The sequence below is a fragment of the Plecotus auritus genome (genome assembly GCF_963455305.1).
Source record: "Plecotus auritus genome assembly, chromosome: 5".
Lineage (NCBI taxonomy): Eukaryota > Metazoa > Chordata > Mammalia > Chiroptera > Vespertilionidae > Plecotus > Plecotus auritus.
The window spans coordinates 144592687-144614013 of record NC_137776.1 but is presented as its reverse complement, the minus strand read 5'-3'; the positions used below and the strand labels follow the sequence as shown (position 1 = coordinate 144614013).

At 38.7% G+C, this 21327-nt stretch overlaps 1 protein-coding gene across 1 annotated transcript in view; it reads left to right on the top strand.

The window, feature by feature from the left end:
• Nucleotides 1-21327, top strand: part of TRPM6 (transient receptor potential cation channel subfamily M member 6) — a gene marked incomplete at its 5' end in the record, with an annotated part of 118948 nt that overhangs the window by 39240 nt on the left and 58381 nt on the right. The window contains 9 exons of the mRNA XM_080668407.1: nucleotides 1264-1336; nucleotides 1458-1558; nucleotides 7872-8006; nucleotides 9321-9374; nucleotides 11258-11395; nucleotides 13880-14014; nucleotides 16127-16404; nucleotides 17481-17709; nucleotides 19523-19675. Coding sequence (XP_080524533.1) covers nucleotides 1264-1336; nucleotides 1458-1558; nucleotides 7872-8006; nucleotides 9321-9374; nucleotides 11258-11395; nucleotides 13880-14014; nucleotides 16127-16404; nucleotides 17481-17709; nucleotides 19523-19675 — 1296 coding nt within the window. The remainder of the gene's footprint in view (nucleotides 1-1263; nucleotides 1337-1457; nucleotides 1559-7871; nucleotides 8007-9320; nucleotides 9375-11257; nucleotides 11396-13879; nucleotides 14015-16126; nucleotides 16405-17480; nucleotides 17710-19522; nucleotides 19676-21327) is intronic.

The window sequence follows — 21327 nt, the reverse complement described above, 5'->3', positions numbered from 1 at the left end:
GCAAAAGTAACACCATCACTATACTTAGCAGTGTGCTTTCGGATATGTATTTCACCCAAAATAGCCCCATGAGTGAGTTCAATATGGCAGTGATTGTTTATTTCAGTTTCAGAGAAGACAGAGTTGAAGCCTGCAGAAATTAAGTGATTTACCCCGAGTATGAAGTTATGAAATAGTAGAGTTGAAACTTGAGCTCAGAGTTGAAATTTTATACACTTTTTAAGAAAAGGACATGCCAAAGAGATCACCCTTATATTTGCCTCTTCCTGTCATCAAGGAAAATTACCAATGAGCGGTGATGTAATACCAAGAGGGAACTAGAGAAGGCAACTAAGGGTTTGCACTTTAAAGGAATTAGGTTCTCAGGTCCTTTGTAATTGAAGTTGGACTTTACTCATGCACACGGAGGGGCTGTAAGGTGGAGGCAACCAGTGTCTGAATTGTAGAAGCGTAGTTTTTCTGTCTTCATGAGACCTTGGAGGTTAGGGTGCCTCTCATTATGTGGGTGAGGAACCTCAGATTCAGGGTCATAAGATGTTGACCCAAGTTTGACTAGTTAGTGGCATATGTAGGCCTAGAACTTGCCAATCTAGGCTCTTTTTTTGTTGAACAGCCCTTTCTACTATATAAAATATATTTTCATTTGGAAAGACTGAGATACATTCATTACCATCAGGAGACCTTTTATAGTAATAAATAATGTCCTTATTTGTCTTAAATACATTAGTCACATGCCGGGATGCACGGGACACTTTGACATTGTGATGACAGCCTGTGCTGTCCACTGTACTTGCTCATTGGTTGCATTGTAATTGCCTCACTTATTTTATGACAAATCCTTTAGGATTCACTTGTCATTAAAAAGCCAAAGTCTTAGTTTCTAAGGCGAGGTGAACAGAAGGATCTCACTTGGTATTCCTTTAAAATGAGGAATTATTTCCTTTACACAAGGAACTGAACTGAGTTTCTTTTCTTTATAGCATGTGTACAGTAAATTAATGTAGTAATGTTCTTTTATATAAGTTTCCTCTAGGATACATGTTTTTTTTTTTAGTTGTTTTTTCCCCCTGTATGCCCACAATTCTCCATTACCCTACATAGAAATTTTCTCTTATATAAGTAAATATATATTAAACTCTGAGGGATTAATGAAGATCGTTTTCTTCAATTCATTAGCTCGAGCATGAATTTTGTGGGTACTCTTGAAAGCATTTCTTTGCTAGTTTCCAAAATGTATGGCTTTCTGTTTTTCAACTGTTATAGATTATCATATTTGAGGCTGATTCTGAGGAGTTGCAAGACCTTGACTTAGCAATCCTAACAGCTCTGCTAAAAGGTGAGTGTCTGATGGGGTTACATCTGTTTCTCACTTCCTGTTTTCATATTCAATGACACTTTGTGCTTCATATGTTGACATTTTAAATATAATATATGATTGTTCCTTTCTGTTACTCTAGGCACAAATTTATCAGCATCTGAACAATTAAATCTGGCAATGGCTTGGAATAGAATGGACATTGCCAAGAAACATATCCTAATACATGGACAACATTGGAAGGTATAATGAAAATGAAGTTATTTGGAAAAAATATTTTGTGTTGGTTTGTTAGGTAGGGGTAAAAGAGGAAATTGGAGGGGAGATTAATTGACTTCAGAGGGGTGTGGGGGTAGCATCTCTGTAGTTAGGTGCCCAGGGATCACAAAAACATTTCTTTCATCTACTCTGCCTCCCTGATAATATTGCCCTCTCTCCTTGGTTCCTACATCCTAATTGAAGCTGATAAAGTTTGGGGAAACACAGATTAGAAGGATTTTTTTCTTTTTTGAATGGGCAGATTTTTATATTATTACTAAAGGCCCAGTGCACGAAATTCATGCACTGGTAGGGTCCCTAGCGGCTGCCGGCTGCCAGCCGGGTACTCCCTCCCTTCCCCTGGCCACCTGCCAGTGCCAGGGCCTCCCTCCCTTTCCCAGGATGGCCTGCCCCCTGGTCGAACTCCCGGAAGAACTCTGGTCGAGGGGACAATTTGCATACTATGCTTTTATTATATAGGATTTAAAGCTTTAAATTTATTTTATATATTTTTGCATTAAATTGTAATAATTGCTCATAGTAGAAGTTAATGAAAACAGAGAATAGTAAACAGAAGAAAAATTACCTATAATGGTAATCATAATTACTATTAACATTTCATTGTTTAAAAATTACAGTTGTTACCATATGACAGGCAGATTATTTTGGGGTCAAACTAATCATACATATTATTTAAAACATCAAATGGTACCAAAAGTCTGCTAAAAAACACACAGTAGTTCTTTCCCTGCTAACCCCAAGAGCCAAGTACTTTTGACATTTTTTACTGTTCTGATACTTATAAACCTCCATATCTGTAATAATAAAAGGGTAATATGCTAATTAGACCAGGCATCTTCCGAATGTCATTCCAGACGTCCTTCCTGATGAAGCTGGGGCCAGAGGGAAACCAGCCAGGTCCCGGGTGCCTGCGGGCAGCCCAGGGGAAGCCAGCCCGGGTCCCGGGTGCCTGCTGGTGGCCAGAGGAGGGAAGCCGGTGCTGGCAGCCGGGGGAAGGAAGGCCTAATTTTACATGAATTTTTGTGCATCGGGTCTCTAGTTTCTAAATAATAATGTTGGTGAAACGGCACCAGGTGTTAGACTGGTTGAGTCAGATTGGACCTTGGTTCAGCAACCTTGGTACTTGAGTTCTGGCTAAGAAAGAATTCAGTCAAGACTCAAACTTTAAGAGAAAGTTTATTTAGAAAGTCACAGAGGTAGAAGTGAGTTGTAGATGAAATGGGCTCAGGAAACAAACTACAGCAGCAAAAGAAGGGCCCTTGGAACTTAGGAGAAAAGCAAGGATATATGTACCTGGGGGAAGAAAAAGGGGGGAAAGATTTGAGTGTGCTGGGGAAATAAGGGGATGGGAAAAGGCGTAGGCATGCTCAAGAGAGAGCTGAGCTGGGTTCTCTGTTCTAAGCACTTTTAAGGGTGAGCATTTTAGGGGAGTTCCCAGGGGAGGATCTCAATAGAATATTCATCAGCTTTCCAGGTGTGTCCCTTCAGGGTTGTGGTCTCCACTGATTGGTCAGCGCCAGGGAAGGGAGTCATTAGTCATCACAACTGGTCCTGAGATAAGCCATGGTATTACTCCACCTGGTCTTGCTGGTTTTCTGAACCTGGAGCTGAAATATAACTGAAGCCTATATGTTATCTCTAGTTTGACCAAAATTTGGTCTCTGTGGTCAGGAAACCTAAGGCTTTGTTCGTAAGATTATTTTATGCGGGTCAGAACTTCATTGTTCTGAGGTCTTTTTTTTTTTTTTTTTTTTAATCCTCACACAATATGTTCTTATTGATTTTTTTGGAGAGAAAGGAGGGGGGGGGGAAGAAATATTGATGTGAGAGAGAAACATTGATCAGTTTCCTCTCATACATGCCCCAACCAGGGATTGAAACCACAACCTAGGTATGTGCTGTGAACGGTTATCGAACCCGAAACCTCTTGGTATATGGGATGATGCTCCAGCCAACTGAGCCACCCGGCCAGGGCTGTCCTGAGGTCTTAATGCTTAAGGGAGGGGTCATGCAAGAGCTTGTATGGTGGTCATATGAGGCTATGTTCTGGCTCCCTTGTTCCTCTTCTAAGGGGGTGGACCACCTAACTAGTGACATGCAAGAAGAAGAAAGGTCAGGGGAGGGTCCAAACCCCATATAACCAGTGAAATTGAAAGGGGATAAAAGGTTACCTGGGGGATGAGATCCCACCCTACAACAGTCTGTTGCTAGGCACCTGGGATTTTCCTCCCTGGTGACCTTCCATACTTGGTCCACTGTCCTTGCTCAGCTCATGCCTAACTGCCTACTACAATGAGTCATATTGCTGTCTTCTGATTCATCAGTTTTAGAGACAGCTCAACACTTCTGCCTGTAGTCCTCACTGCTGCTGTCTGGACTCGTTGCCTGCGGTTCCTGGTGCTGGACTCATCCTTTATCGTCTTGGGAATCCCTCTTTGTCAAGCACCTGTTTTCTGTATTTCTTATCTTCCTCTTTCTTAATTTACTCCTTTATTTTGGTGGTGTGCATCATTCACCAAACTCAGTAACTTCCTGAGAAAGGGAGTATAGAAGATTTTGAGGACTTACATGTTTTAATATATTTTAATTCTAGATTGGGAGTAACTCTCCTAGGGAATTTTGAATGTGTAGCTTCTAATACTCAGCATTGCTGTTGAGAAGTAAAAATCTTTCTGTTTTCTGATCCTTTGTGACCATTTTTCCCTCCTCTGGAAGTTAAAAAAAAAAAAAATCTTCCGTTTTTCCAGTGTTCTGTGATTTCACAAATATATGTGTTATTTTGAGTCTTTAGGTCCATTATGCTGACCATGTGCTTTCAATTTGGCAATCATGTGTTTCTATTCTGGGGAATTTCCTCCCCTGTTTTCTCTGTTCTCTTTCTGGAATTCCTATTAATTAAATGTTGGACCATGGCTTCTCTAATCTTACCTTATTTCTCTTATCTAATGTGCATTTTCCTTGGTAGGTTTCTTCAGCTTTAATTTTCATGACTTGCAGGTAGCTTTTTTTTGTTTGTTTGTTTCTGGTAGCAGGCCATTAACTTCTAAGAGCAAATTGTTCCTTATCTTTTTTTTTCTTTAATGGCACCCTGAATAGAAATATCTTCTTTTATTTCTGAGGATATTAATGATGGTTCTTTCTTTCTTTATTTTTTTAAAATAAATCTTTATTCAGATTATTATAATTGTTTCTCCTTTATCCCCCCATAGCTTCCCTCCACCCGGTTCCCACCCCACCTTCTGCCCTTACCTCCCCCCCACTGTCCTCATCCATAGGTGTACGATTTTTGTCCGGCCTCTTCCCCCCCATAACTCTTTCCCCCTGAGAATTATCAGTCCACTTCCTTTCTATGTCCCTGATTCTATTATATTCACCAGATTATTCTGTTCCTCAGGTTTTTAATTCACTTGATTTTTAGGTTCACTTGTTGATAGATATGTATTTGTTGTTCATAATTTTTATCTTTATCTTTTTCTTCTTCTTCTTTAAGAATACCTTTCAGCATTTCATATAATACTGGTTTGGTGGTGATGAACTCCTTTAGCTTTTTCTTATCTGTGAAGCTCTTTATCTGCCCTTCAATTCTGAATGATAGCTTTGCTGGGTAGAGTAATCTTGGTTGTAGGTTCTTGCTATTCATCACTTTGAATATTTCTTGCCACTCCAGTCTGGCCTGCATGGTTTCTGTTGAGAAATCAGCTGACAGTCGTATGGGTGCTCCCTTGTAGGTAACTAACTGTTTTTCTCTGGCTGCTTTTAATATTCTTTCTTTGTCCTTTGCTCTTGGCATTTTAATTATGATGTGTCTTGGTGTAGTCCTCTTTGGATTCCTTTTGTTTGGGGTTCTGTGTGCTTCTTGGACTTGTAAGTCTATTTCTTTCACCAGGTGGGGGAAGTTTTCAGTCATTATTTCTTCGAATAGGTTTTCAGTATCTTGCTCTCTCTCTTCTTCTGGCACCCCCATAATTCGGATGTTGGTATGCTTGAAGTTGTCCCAGAGGCTTCTTACACTATCTTCAACTTTTTGGATTTTTTTTTTGCTTTTTGCTTTTTCGGTTGAGTGTTTTTTGCTTCTCTGTATTTCAGTTCTTTGGCTTGATTCTTGCGTTCCTCTAGTCTGTTGTTGGGTCTCTGTATAATATTTTTTATTTCAGTCAGTGTATGCTTAATTTCTAGTTGGTCCTTTTTCATATCCTCTAGGGTCTAATTATATTTATCGGCCTTTTCTAGGATATTATTGAAAAGCCTTATAACCGTGGTTTTGAATTCTATATCCAGTCGTTTGTTTTCCTCCATTTCTTTCATTTGTGATCTGTTTCTTTGTCGCCGCATTTTCACTGCTTCCCTGAGTTGGTAGGGTAGCTTTGTGTGCTAGGTTTCCTATATGGCCCAGTGGGTCAGCCTCCCCAGGTAACCTGAGGTGGACACTCTTGATGCACCCCTTTGTGGACTGTGTGTACAGCCTTGTTGTAGTTAAGTCTTGATTGTTGTTGGTATCACTGGGAGGAATTGACCTCCTGGCCAGTTGGCTGTGAGGATCAGCTGTGTCTACACTGGGAGACGTTCGGTGCTGGAGACAGGCTTATAGGGTTAGACTTGCCAAATTGCAAAAGCCTCTGTGCTCAGCTTGGAAGGGGTGGAGTCTCAGGGCGGAGCAGACAGTCTTGGCTTCCTGTCAGCCCTGCCCTTGCGCGCGCGCTTCCAGACCTCTGCCTTCCCCGGCTCCCGAGTCTCCGCCCGAGAGTCCAGATTCCCCCCGCAAGAGCGTGGGTCCCCAGGGGCTTGCCTGGAACTGGGGTTCAGTGCAGTCAGGAGCTTCCGACTCCCTTCTGCTAGGGAAAGCCTGTGGCAACCTTCGCAGTCTTTGTGCACACTTGTGTGCGCACCTCCAGACCCCTGCCCGCCGGGGCTCCCCTGGGTCTCCCCCGGGTCTCAGAGTCTCTGGGTGCCTTTCTCTCTACCTGACAGTCCAGACTCGCCCTGTATGAGCCTGGATCCACGGGGTTTTGCCCAGAACTGGGTTTCAGTGCAGTTGGAACTGGGGTTCAGTGCAGTCGGGGGCTTTCTTCCCCCTCCTGCCAGAGAAAGTCAGCCAGGCTCTCAGCCGCCCTTCCTCTCTGCGCTCACAAAGACCCTTTGCCGTACCTCCAATTCTCTGTGAGCTTTTCTCTTTCCTTCTAGTTGTAGAATTTTCACTCAGCCAGCTTTCCTGTGGTTCTGGATGGTGTCCGTTCTGTCTTTTGGTTGTAGTTTTGAAATTGTTGTGTGAGGCAGAAGTTTAGGTGCTTACCTATGCTGCCATCTCAATTTCTCCTCTTAATTATGGTTCTTTAGAAGTTTTCTTTTTCCTCATTGCCTGATTCCTCTTAGTGGATGTTTTGTGGTTGGTTTGTCTGGACTTTTTACTTAAGAGTGGAAGACAGAAAGTTCTTGAGAAATTCTAAGCCTTTAGGTTTACGCTTCACAGCGGGGTGATCTGGCTGCCATTTGTTGGTGGACCTGAGCAGTCAGCACATTCATATCTTTTCTCTTGTACTAGTCACAATAACAGAAAAGAATCCTGCAATCCCCTGCCTCCAAGGTAAAGCCTTGTTGCTAGTGTTATGGAAGTCAAGTGGAGGAAGAGGACTGGGAAGGTCCCAACATGAAAAATTCAGCATCCGTGCGTTTGTTTCATCCTAGTGCTGCCAGAATTCTGTGGCATAGGCTTGTTTGGTTGTTGACTTTTTTCAGTTTCAATTTCTGGGGGCTTCCACTTTCTGGCTTTCTGGAGACTGCTAAGTCAATTACCACTTCACCATCTGCTTTCCAACTTTCAGAATGTTGTATTAGTGGATTCATTTCTTAAAAAAAAAAAATTCCTTTACTGTAGTTTTAATGGAGTTTTACGTAGGATGTGTTTAAATTGCCTTTTATACTTTTGGGTATCATTTATACCCAAAAGCTAGGTGCAGTTTAAATGTAACTTTTGTGCCAACTTACAAAAAAAAAAAATCCCACAAAGTGGACTTTTATTAGAATTGCATTAAACCTATACTTTTATTTGGGAAGTATTGAGATCTTTATAATAGTCAGTTTTCCCACCCAAGAGCAAATTTATTCAAGATGTCCTTTATGTCTTCAGGTTCACTTTTCATTACAGTATTTCTTCATTTGGGTGCTGAAATAAGATTGTATTTTGTATTTACTCTGTTGGTATAGTTTTGAGCTCAATCTTTTAGTTATTTCTACTTTCTTAATTGTCTTTATATCTTTTATGTATTTCTACCCTTTGAAGCCTGGCTCACTGGAACAAGCAATGTTAGATGCTTTAGTGATGGATCGGGTGGATTTTGTGAAGCTCTTAATAGAATATGGAGTGAACCTCCATCGCTTTCTTACCATCCCTCGACTGGAAGAGCTCTATAATACAGTGAGTATTGGAACATTTCATCAATCTTCTTTAAAATTTACCTTAATGGGATGAGGGCATGTGACAGGGAGTAGGGGAGGCTGGGGGAAAGTCAATGGGGAAAAAAAGGAGATATATGTATTACTATGTGTAATACTTCAAACAATAAAATTAAATTAAAAAAATAAAATTTACCTTAAGATTTAGCTTGAATGTTCAAGTCTTCTTGAATGTTCATGTGTAAATATAGCTTATAGAGAGACAGACTTTTCAACCAAAGAACTATTCTTACCGATTCCATTTGATCCTAGGGATATTTATGTATTTCCCACCATTAACTACACAGAATAGAGGTATAATCTAACTCAAGAAAATATCGTAGTAAGACCATAATTAATGCCACAGATGTGAATAAGAATAAATTAGTTTAATTGAATTACTGAAAGCATCTTAAGGCCTCTGTTAAAATTCTGTTCCTGCAACTTTTCAATGCACCCCTTATTGTAACTAAACTGGCTTACTCATTGTAAAAACACTAGTTGTTCCAGTCATGCACTTTTCTTGAAATGTCCTTCCTTGTCCTTTGAATCTTAGCCTTTCTTTAAAGCCCTATTCAAGTCCTGTCTTTTTGACCTGTCCCTATAGAACAAATTATTTTCAGCACTCGAGTACACACATATTCATATTGTTGGTTATTTTTCTGTGTAAGTACTCATTCTTTTCTTTTTAAAAAACAACAACAACATTTTTATTGATTTCAGAGAGGAAGGGAGAGGGAGAGAGAATCATTGATCGGTTGCCTCCTGCACGTACCTTACTGGGGATCGAGCCCGCAACCTGGGCATGTGCCCTTGACTGGAATTGAACCCAGGACCCTTCAGTCTGCAGGCCGATGCTGTATCCAGTGAGCAAACTGGCTAGGGCATACTCATTCTTTTCTATTCGACTGTAAAAACTCTGCAGAGAAAGTACTTACATTCTTCATTGTCTGTCTCAGAAACTTGTTTGAACATAGTAAGTGTTCAATAAATATTTGTTGATGGAAAGTAATTGTGTGATGGGACTTGTAATTGTGTGGTTTATATATGTTAAAGGGTAGTTACAAATAAAGTAAGTCCTATACACATACATCTTGCTTTGAAAAGTATTTCAGTCTATTTATATCTTCTCTTGGGAAACATCTTCCTTAGAATTAATGTGGCTTAAGCTGCATTCCTAAAGATGTTAAAGAAAATTTTCAGTATTCTGGATATTTATGCATCCTGAAATAAAGTCCCTCCCCCGCCCCGGTAATTAAAAGGCAATTAAAATTCTTCCTTTTGTTCTTTATTACAGAAACAAGGACCTACTAATATGCTCTTGCATCATCTTGTCCGAGATGTAAAACAGGTAGCCTAGTTACAAAGTTGTGCACATTTCTTTATGCATTGCCTTAGGTTTTGGTGGAGGTTTCACCAGATTTTGCTCTGTAAAATGTAGATTTGGATCTTCTAGTGAATCACCTACCCCAACCCTCTTTGCTAGTGATTGAAAAATTTCATCACCAAAGCACACTTTTATAAATTTACTCTGTGTTTTAAAAGATTTGATCCACCAAGTAAGTATCATAAGCTAATAATTATTTTCTCATAAAATATCAACCAGAGACACATAAAACTTCTAATCAGAACTAGAGCTCAGTGTGGTACAGCAGTATTGCCAATGATGATAATAATATCTGTTAAAAATACACTTCCTGGACATGTGATTTCCATTGTTTTTGTTATTATTGTTTTGACTGTTAATGATACCTTGGTGATAGCTTGGAGGCCCTCACTTCTTTGTTTAGTCTAAGCATTGTTCTAGGGGACTAGGATGAACCCCATTGCTCTGTACCCTTCCTCATAATTTGCTGATTGTATTTTTATTGAACTTTGAGTGAAGTCAGATTTAAAATAATCTGTCCCATTACTTACCAAAACTTCTCAACTTTAACAGATGTTTATGCATTAATTCCTTCTCTTTTAATTACTAGGAACTTTTATTCACATGTGCAGAACACTGGGAGTGCCTTTTATTTGTCACCATGATTAATATCCATCCATGATGAGTTTGCGAAGTTCTTTCCACATTTTTCTGAGGTCTTATACCCTTGATGGAGAGAGTATAGGCTTTCTGGTTATATTGACATGGTGGGAGAGCCAGAGGGAAGGATGCAGAAGAAGACATTTAGCTGTCAAATTAGTAGTAAGCAAAAGTGTCTGTGCTGATGTAAATTTAGTTTGCTTCGATTTGTGATAGATCAAAATGCTTTTCCTTGGATTATTTCCTTAAACTCGGATTCTATCACAGTAAACTGAACAAAAAGGAGTGGAACAGGTTAAATAGGCTCTAACCCAGCAGCAAATAAGAGCATAATTTTTATCATTTCTTGAAAAACATAAATTATGAATGTGAAAAAGGGAAATTAAATCATTTACATATTTACATCTATACATATATATCACCTTATTTCTTGTTCAATGCCTCATGAATGTTATTCACAGAGAGCTTGTTCAGTGCTCTTTGTGCCTTTAAAAATGTCCTGTGAATTACACTTTAGAAATAACATTTTTGAAGAGGTAGTACGGTGGGTTTTTAGGGGCTGAAATAAGTTTCATTTAGACAAGATCCAGGTACTTAGAAATCTGTTGCTAGGCTCTCCTACCAACCATAACATTTGTTTTGGCACAGCCTTATATTTGGACATCTCATTTGGTTCTGCCATTTTATGTTTCTTATTTCTATGTGTTCTACTTCCTTCCGTATTCTTGTTTTGCGTATGATGTTGCCAACACAATGCAAAGTGTTATAGCCATTTTCATAAAGAGAGAGGCTGAAGATTTAACCTATTGTTAATTTTTGATCACATACATTCAATATATCTTCCAGCAATATTAGTTCTGTTGTAGTCGTTATGTTATTTCCAGTTAAAAACAATTTTTAATACTATACTTAAATGTATTGTATTCTAAAGTATGTGCGTGCATGAGAGAGAGAAAAAGAGAGTGAAGGAGCACATATAAGCAGACATTCACTGTCTACAAAACTAAAACCATATTAAAGCTAAATATCCTTTCCCATCTCAACAAGGAGTTTGTATCAGTAGCTGGTCATATTAATTGATGAGTTTGTAAAGATGATTGAAAAGTATGGCTCTATCTCTTTGCAGTTGATTTGGTTATGCTCTAATGGCACAGAAAAGTAGAGAAAGAGAACTGAAAGTTATAATTGATTACATGTTTTTGTTTCAGCATACCCTTCTTTCAGGCTACAGAATAACACTGATTGACATTGGATTGGTAATAGAGTACCTCATTGGTGGAGCGTATCGCAGCAGCTACACTAGAAAAAATTTCAGAGCCCTCTACAATCTCTACAGAAAACACAAGGTAGCACAATTGAAAAGACCCTAGAAAATTAAGGATAGCTCATAAAAGTGGCTTGGGAGGTTCAGATGGGAATAGCTCCTAAAATGGGCATTCTGTGCATCAACATTTTTTGAGTATTTGCTGTATGTGAGGTACTGTGCTGGCATGTTGGCCTGGGATGGACATACAATTAGGAGTTTAGAAACTCATAGAGGGAAAAGATGTATGGATAATTGGCCATGATACAGCACAGATTATAATATGTGCTATACTGACATAGAATTAATGTGATGAAAAAGATTAAGGGGAGAGATGACCAGTTCTTTCCCTTCTTTCTGTTTCTTTTGAAAATACGGGAAGTCTAAAGCTTAATAGGATTTTATCTATAAACTCATAGTAGTTCATAGTCTTGAGGTGACAAACTTGGGACAACTGTGGGGATTATATTGAAAGATGCATGCAGAATGTACTTAAAAGTAAATATTTTATTGTCATCATAGTTTTAAAAGTCTAGGAATGTGGAATCAGACTGGCTAACAGATAAAACATTGCTTGTTTCTTAGAACTGCCTTTACCAAGCAGTAAACTGAAGAGCCTAATTTTTATTAGAGGATAATTGAAATGTTAGGAAAAGGGCATTTTTGAGCAGAACAGAGACAGTGAAAGGCACAATGCTGTGGATGTCAGGGGATGTTTTTGTAGTGATAAGGAGACCTTTGTCATTGGGGAAGTGCCAGGAGGTGGAGAGGGATGAGACTGGAAAGGTGAGTTGGGACTAAGATCACGTGAATATCAAGCTGCCCAAGGTTTCTTTTGACCTTTATTCATAAAGAATTAGGTGACATGAAAGCCCAACTTGGCTTTAGGAAATGAAATAACAAAACCAAAAAAAACCCAATGTGCACAGAGAAAGTGTTCTTTATTGAAATTTCAAAAGCATAGGGATACACTGTCAGCTTCTTCATTTAAACAAAATACAGTTTGCTGTGTGGCTATCAGTGGCCGGTACCAGGACTAACTGTGGCCTCGGTGCAGTCCCGGGGGGAGCAGGCTAGGCCCATGTCCTAGTGCCCTTTCTAGAAATGACCCATTTCTCTGATTATTTTCTAGTGAAGAAGTACTGAGTTTATTGTGTTGCCTCATAAATTAGATCATGGAGTTACAAATACATGATTTGGAGTCAGAGAGATCTGGAATTGAATCTTTGTTTTGCTCATTAGTAGCTGTGTAATCTTGAGCAAGAAACTTAACTTCTCTGTGTGCCAGTTTCCTTATCTATAAAAGGGGAATAACAATACTCCTTTTGTAAATTTATCAAAAGGACTAAATAAAATAATATCTGAAAAACCCATATTTTAGTTTTTTTTCATAGAGGGTATCGAGTAACTGTTAATAATAATTCTCATGATTATCACTGATGATCTACACTATAAAAGAGAAATATGCAAATTGACCATACCTTCTTGACGCCCACCAGCCAATCAGGAGTGAGTATGCAAATTAACCCAACAAAGATGGCAGGTTAATTTGCATACACGGGCACCGAGTGGCCAGGGGTGGGCCTGGGGCCGCCTTTCTGCCTTCTCACGCTGCTCAGAGGCCCGGAGCAGCATTCTGCACCACCTCAGCTGCTCTGGGCCTCTGGGTAGCGTGGGAAGGCGGAAGGGCGGCTCCAGGCTGGAGCAAAGGCAGAAAGGTGGCTCTGGGCCAGAGCGAAGGTGGTGCGACAGCCAGGGGAAGGAAAGTCCATTCTTGCATGAATCTTCGTGCATCGGGCCTCTAGTACTAAATTATTGTCTATCACAATAATAATAAGTTGAGTATTAGCTTTAAAAAGTCTTCACCCCATCACTTTTCTGTCTAATTTATAACCATAAACAGAAACTAAAAATAAATAAAATAGTTCATAGCCTAGGGTTTATATAATAAATTTTATATTTGTCCCTTTATGAATGCTTCTCTTTGTTTTTCTTTCTCATTGATTAAAGGTTCATGCAATGACTTATGTTGTTGTGCCTAGCCACTGGAATTCCAGTGGCGATCTTATATAACACGTGGAGAAATTCCATAACTTTCTAACTTAAGCTTAACCTTGCAGCTGTTTGTGAGTGGGGACTTTTCCTTATCAGAACTGTGTATCTTTATTGCCTGTTCTGAGCGTGTTCGAGGTATGGAACATCCATTGATTTCTAATGGAATTTCCACACTGAGGAGGAATGCAGATCCATAATAGGGAACAAAAGAGCACGTTTTCTAAGGTGTTAGGAAATAACAGTGCCCTTAATAAGAAGGAGATCATGGGAGGCTCTTTTTGGGTCAGTGAGCAATTAATCTGATTAATGATTACTTATTAATCACGGATGAGAAAATGCCATGGGATATTTGGTAGGACACATTACTATATTTGTTTTTCATTCCTGATTAAAAATACAATGTTAATTGTCATCATTATAATCTTCTTTTTCCCTTTTTGTTTTATTTTAAAAATAAAATACTGTATGCCAGAGAGTGACCAGCTTTGCTCAGAGCCTTTCCCAGCCCTCTGCTCCCCGGAGATGCTCCTCAGGAAATAGAAAGGAATCTGCAGAAAGCACACTGCATTCCCAGTTCATTAGAACCGCCCAGCCTTACAAACTCAAGGTACTGTTACTTATTTTTAGGCTTGAAAAGAAAATTATTCTTGCATACTGAAACCATTTCTTCATTTAAAATTAGAGAAAGGGAGATACAAATAGAGGACCCATTTACAACTACCATAAACAGATGGTGCAAATTAAAGCATCACAGAGATGCCTTGTAACAATGAGCAAAGGCCTGGGACAGAGCATTGGGAACTAAATAATACCCAGGCTTGGCACATCAGCCTGTCTTCCTTGTTCCTACTGCCACCTGGTCCAGATGGTGACTCAGGAAGGTGGTCCATGGGATGGTATGAAAAATGTAATTGTTAACCCAATACCAAACCCTCATACCCTTTCCCTGCGGCTAATTGGATATGACTACTTCCTTCTCCTTTACTTCTCTCTTTAATTATTCTTTTGCATCTTAATTTTTCCCCTTTGAGGCTTTAAGATTAATTTTAACTTAATGTTACAGTATGGAAATGATAATGTGTGCACCCACACACATTTACACAACGTTGTTATCCCCCTCCCTCTTTTTTTGGTTAGTCTCCCTCTTGCTATACAACCTCAGTCCCACTTGCCTCTGGGGATGAATGAGTTGCTCAAGAGTTTCCATATAAATGGTTCCTATATTGGCTGAAAGAGATTAGCTGTCCACAGCTCCTAGATTGAAAATCTTTTAAAATAAAATTACCCTTAATTATCATCAACAAATACACTATTTATAGAAATAGAGGAAGCTTGTTATAATTTTTGCTATTACCCCCCCCCCATTTAATAAAAAAGAATTATTGAATCTTACTAGTTTCCAGGCACTATGTTGGGTGCTTGATTGAATTTGGATTGCAAGTGGGTTAGGGAAAATATAATGATAATTAAGAAATGGTCCTCCCCTCCCCAAAGTAATATCCATAGTGCAGTATGATGGACATTGCTATTGAGACACATACACAGTGTTACAGATGAACATGGCAGGTTAGAGAGCAGCATTTGAGATGAGCTATAAAGGATGGGCTTACCAGGTAGAGAATAGTATTTCATCATTACCCATTCCCCTCACTAGAGGAATATAATCAGAATAAATAAAGAAAACTTAAAACCAATCTATTTGGATGCATGTTGGCAACACTGATGACATTTTTCTAAGGGAATATGAATCATTTGTAAGGTGAGGTTAGAGTTGTTTTTTTAAAAATATATTTTATTGATTTTTTACAGAGAGGAAGGGAGAGGAATAGTTAGAAACATCGATGAGAGAGAAACATTGATCAGCTGTCTCCTGCACACCCCCTACTGGGGATGTGCCCGCAACCAAAGTACATGCCCTTGACTGGAATCAAACCTGGGACCCTTCAGTCCCCAGGCCGATGCTCTATCCAATGAGCCAAACTGGCTAGAGTTTTTTTTAATAGTTGCCACTTATCCAGTTTGTTCTTTCAGTCCATTTCCTTGGGAAATTATAAGTCATCTTATATTCAGTGGCTCTGTTCCAAAGGTGTAGTGTTTTAAGTTGTACTAAATGAACTTAGTGTATCTCAGCTTAGGGACCCTGGAACTATTAGATACAACAACCAATAGATTACTTTTAGATGCCGAAGTTTTGGTTTCTAGTTTATAAAGTTCTATTATTTTTTTAACTGCTCTTGACAATTAATTAATTAATTAATTAATTATTAAATTACAATTTACATTCAATATTACTTTGTATTAGTTTCAGGTGTATAGCATAGTGGTCAGACAACCACTTTACAAAGCGTTCCTCCCGGGTATTTCCAGTACCCACCTGGCCCCACACATCACAATATTGACTATAATCCCTATGCTGTACTTTTTATCCCGTGAATGTTTTGTGCCTACCAATTTGCACCTCTTAATCCCTTCACCTTTTTCACCCAGTCCCCCAGCCCTCCCTCCCCTCTGGCAACCATCTTTCTGTTTTCTGTATCTGTGAGCCTGTTTCTGTTGTTTGTTTATATTGTTCTTTAGAATACGATACGATTTCACTTATATGTGGGGTCTAAAGTTCTATTATTATTATTTCCATCTCTAGGATACCTGACTTGTTTCATTAGGTAGGCCATCATGTACCTGAGTATTTGGAAACCTTTCCTATTTTATTTTCCAACAGGAAAAGCCTATAGTCCTTCATAAATCAAGGAAGAAGTCAAAAGAACAAAATATATCCGATGACCCTGAGTCTACTGGCTTTATTTACCCTTACAATGACCTGCTGGTTTGGGCTGTGCTGATGAAAAGGCAGAAGATGGCCATGTTCTTTTGGCAGCACGGAGAGGAGGCCATGGTCAAGGCGGTGATTGCTTATATACTCTACCGAGCCATGGCCCGTGAGGCTAAGCAGAGCAACATGGTGGATGATGCCTCGGAAGAGATGAAAAATTATTCAAAGTAGGAGTTCTCTCTTCACTACATACTAAACATCGACAGTTCTTAGAACGGTTAGACACTTTTATCTCCCTCACCTTAGAACTTGTGAGATGAGTGGACCTGTTGCCCTGGCATTTTGCACACTAGCCTATCAATAAGGTTTTCAGATATTTTAAGGAGCTTTGTGGAATAAAGGGAAGAGAGATGGAACTTCAAGTCAGGAGCCTTGGGTTCTAATTCTAGTGCAGCTGTCTACTAATTGGGCAAGTCAGTTGAGTAGATTTTGGGACTTTAGTTTCCTCATTGCAAAATGTCCAGTTAATGATTTAGAAAGTCCCTCTCAACTCTCAAACTCTTGGATACTAAGTTAAATTCAAACTTGTGGTTTACTTTAAGTATCTCTCAGGCAGAAAAACAAATAAGTGTATTACATATTAAAGAACCAGAGTGTGATGTTGGAAGATAGAAAAGTTAGAAATGTTTTTTGATTTTTTTTTATTATGAAAGCATTATAGTAGTGAGGAAAAATGGAAGCTGAAGTTAATAGAAACACTTTCATAATTTTGATTTAAAAAGTTCCAGAGAATGACAACGTCTACTTTTCAGTGAAAACAACCTTCCAGAAAATTCCAGAAAAAATGTCTCTAGGTCTGGTTTCTTCCTCAAGTCATCTATATATTTTATAAAATCTTTTTTAAAAAGTAGCTCTACAGTTTTCCTTTATTGCTAGACAGTTTTGAACAGTATTTTCCGTAAAAAATTCTTCAGTAGGTCTTATCAGGGAGTCCTCACCAAGCTCTGTGTTGCCTGTTTTGTGGTGAGAAGTGGCTTCTTCCAGGCGTAGCTCAGGCACTCCTGGTGTGGACAGATTCTCTGCCACATGGAAGTAAGCCCTCTAGTTCTGTTCCTTCAGGAAAGGGACAACAATCCATTTCCTGAGCGGCAATCCCTTTACAATTGCTTCTGAAACTGAGATCATTAAATGGCTGGCTGCTCTTTCGTGTCGGTCTTTTCTGAGTCTCGGATCTTATCTTTTCGAATGTTTCCGGGCTTCTCACCTGCATTTGTTTTGGTCACTCACCACTGTGTCCTTACAGGCAGTTTGGCCAGCTTGCCTTGGACGTGCTGGAAAAGGCATTCAAGCAGAATGAGAGAATGGCCATGAAGCTGCTGACCTATGAACTCAAGAACTGGAGCAATTATACTTGTTTGAAACTGGCCGTGTCTGGAGGGCTACGGCCCTTTGTTTCGCATACTTGTACCCAAATGCTACTGACGGACATGTGGATGGGGCGCCTGAAAATGAGGAAGATCTCTTGGTTAAAGGTACCTTCACTTGCTTTATAGAGTTTAGTATTAGTTTCGTCTGACCGTCTGTACTCTTGGGTACATTTTTTCCCTTGTTCCAGAAGAATATCTTCAGGAAACCAGTTAATAGCATTTATTCTTGAAGATGAGCTGAGACCTGACAACTACTTTGTCTCCTATGACCACAGTTTCTTTTCAAAAGTGGGATAATCGTACCAGCTCTGTCCCATCACAAAGGCATACTCACAAAGGTGGCTAGAAGACGTTAAAAACATGCAAACATATGCAAAATTACATTAGTAATAAACTTTGCTGTTGCTGATAATTACAACAGAAATAAATGAGATTTTTTTTTAGTGAAATTTTGCTCAGCTTAAAAATAGTAACTGATAATAAACTAAATAAAATTAGCAATTTCTGTCATTCTGCTCATTCAATGTGATCTTTCAGGGAATAAATGGCTGTTTTATAAAGTTGCCCTCAAATACACTTGTTCACACCACTATCTCCAAATTCTTCTGTTCCATTATAGTTTGGCCTCATCTCTCATCTTGAATTATCAAGAGTAATGACTTAACTACTAAAGACATTTAACTTTTGACACTAAATCTTAGCCTACAGCTTTAGATTATGGTTAAGCTTAAGAAGTGCATGTGCTGCCCATCCGGTATGACTCAGTGTTCATCTATGAACCAGGAGGTCATGGTTTGATTCCTGGTCATGCCTGGTTTTGGGCTTGATCCCCACTAGGGGGCGTGCAGGAAGCAGTCGATCAATGATTCTCATTGATATTTCTATCTCTCTCTCCCTCTCCCTTCCTCTCTGAAATCAATAAAAATATATACTTTTTAAAAAAGAAATGCATGTGCTTATGAAGCAAAAAAAGGGATAAAGCATGAGCATTAAGAATGCTATAAGACTATATTTTATATTTTAATTTTATTCTTCCTACAGATCTTAAAAATATGGTGTGTCCCAAATAGAATGTCTGTTCTTAAAAATGTATTTTTGGTGGATATACTATAGAAAACACAAAGAAATAAAAGATATAAGATATAAAATATGTAAAAGAGCTTGCACATTTTAATTCCACTAATGCAATTGCAGAAATAAGATAAAAGTCATTCATAAATTATTCCACATAGATTCTGCTATGTGGAAAAAGGGATAATTCATGTCCCTGGTGGGACAAAGTGGGATATTTCGAGATTTCATCATGCTCCTCAGAATGGTGTGAAATTTAAAACTTATAAATTGTTTATTTTTGGAATTTTTCATTTAGTATTTTCAACCATGGTTAACTGAAAGTGAAACTGTGGATAAGGGGGATTATTGTGTATGTATTTTAAAACCTTTAAATGAATATATGTATATATATGCATATATATTTTGGCTTTTTTTTTTTTTTCAAAAGTGGAATCATGCTACATTGTTCTCTAACTTGCTTTTTTCACCTAATATAACTTGGATACCTTTTCATCATACTCAAAATTGCTTTTGTCTTTTTAATGGTTATATGGTGTTTCACTGTTAGGTTGTCCCACACCAGCTATCCCTCTATAGGTGTACATTTATGTTGACACCAGTTTTTTCCTATCACAAATAACCCTACCACGAACATCCCTATCCATATATGCATTCATGAGTATTTCTGAGGAGATGCTTCTAGATTTGGAATTGTTGAGTTAGAAAGTATGTATAGAATCAGGATATCGATTGAATTGGTCATGGGTCTGACATTTTATATACACTAAAATATTAATTTTGTTATTTGAATAATACTGTGCCTTTTTAAACCCCTACTACGAATTTGCTTTGTTTTCTTTTAAAGATCATCATAAGTATTCTTTTACCACCCACCATTTTGACATTGGAATTTAAAAGCAAAGCGGAGATGTCCCATGTTCCTCAGTCCCAGGATTTCCAGTTTACGTGGCATAATGGTGACCAGAACCCCAGCAGTACCAAGGAGAATGCTTGTATGGTTAGTGCACTGTCGTAGTAAACTGAGTTTTCATGGCATTGACTGCACACAGTACACACATGCACAAAGGTTATTTATTTAACATTGATTTCACAATCACATTACACAATGGCCAAGTATAGTATGTATGATAAATTGAATTAACTCCCATATATAATTAAGCAAAATATCCCATTTCTGCAGACTGTCTCATGATGGAGGTAGTGTTTGAACTGTGACTTGAGGATATAGAGAGGCAAAACAGCATTTCAGTGGAGGGAGACTACAAGTAGGGACCCAGAGGCAGGAAATGCAAGGCGTATGTCAAGCATCATAAGTTGTATGGTGTGGCTAGAGTCCAGGTTATGATGGACATGGAACAAGGAGGGAATATTTGCAGGCGTGGCTGGGAGAGCGTGAGGCTAGGTCGTGGAGACTCTTGCATATCCTATGAAGGAATATGGTTTTTATTCTGTAGGTAATGTTGAGCCAGTGAACATATATGACCAGAGTGGCAAGGTGATCTATTAGGAAAATTATTCTGCCTCCAGTGTATAGGATGATGCAGCAAGAAGACTCCTGGATGCAGGGAGAGAACAAGATAGTGTGACCATCCAAGTGAGAAGTAATAAGGGTTTTATCCAGGGTTAGTAGCAATGGGCATGGAGAAGAAAAGACAAATTTTAAATGAAGGGTCAAATAGGGCCTGAACATGGGACCTGGGCAAGAGGGAGATAGCAGATATTGCTGAGATGTTGATGGTTAAAACAAGACCATCTTTAAAGGGATCTAGAGATGACTGGAAAAAGAGCAGGTTTTGAAGAGGAAAGATGAGCTTAGTCTTAGACATATTGCTGAATCACAAAAGTATTTTTAAAAATTTGAATAATAATATATTTTTATCAGAGCATCATTAGGTGGGAATTGTGACTGTAATATACTAGTAGTAGAAAGTAGGCACGAATTGTAGTGGAACTTATTTTTGTAGTTATAAATTTATTCTGTGTATTTGCTGGTATCAGATTCCTGTTTGAGAGAGAAGAAGAGGAGGGAGAGAGGATGGGGAGGAGAGAAAGAGAGAGAGAGAGAGAGAGAGAGAGAGAGAGAGAGAGAGAGAGAGGGATTTGAGTAGAATAAAAGGTAAGAAAAATATCCTGGTGTTTACCTTATTCTAAGGGAAAAAAGGTCCTGAATTCAAATTTATACTCCCATGTTTTTATTTTTGTTGTTGTTGTTACAGAAGATGACATCTTAGAATTCAGCTCAGACTTAGGATCAATTAGTACTTCATACTAATCAAAATGCCAAGACTAATTAAAGACCTAATGAAACACTCCTGGAAAAAAATAGTAAGGGAAGTTAATAACAAGGTCATTATTTAAATTGCTTTCTGGGGTCTTTCTGCAGTGGCAGTGATGTCATTAAAATCATAGTAAATGATGACTTTGTAATCTGTTCTAAGCCATCTTAACTGTGGGCCGGTTCAGACCTGTCAGGAACCAGGTGCGTTCCTGCACCTCTAAGTCACAACCCTACTTCTACTGCCCAAAGTGACGCAAACGACACTCACATCAAGCATTGACGTAACCCTTCTAGATGCTGAAGCCTCAAAATTACATTTTCCTGCAATTATATGGACAACAGGCAAAACGTGATTTATTTCTTAGCTTGAA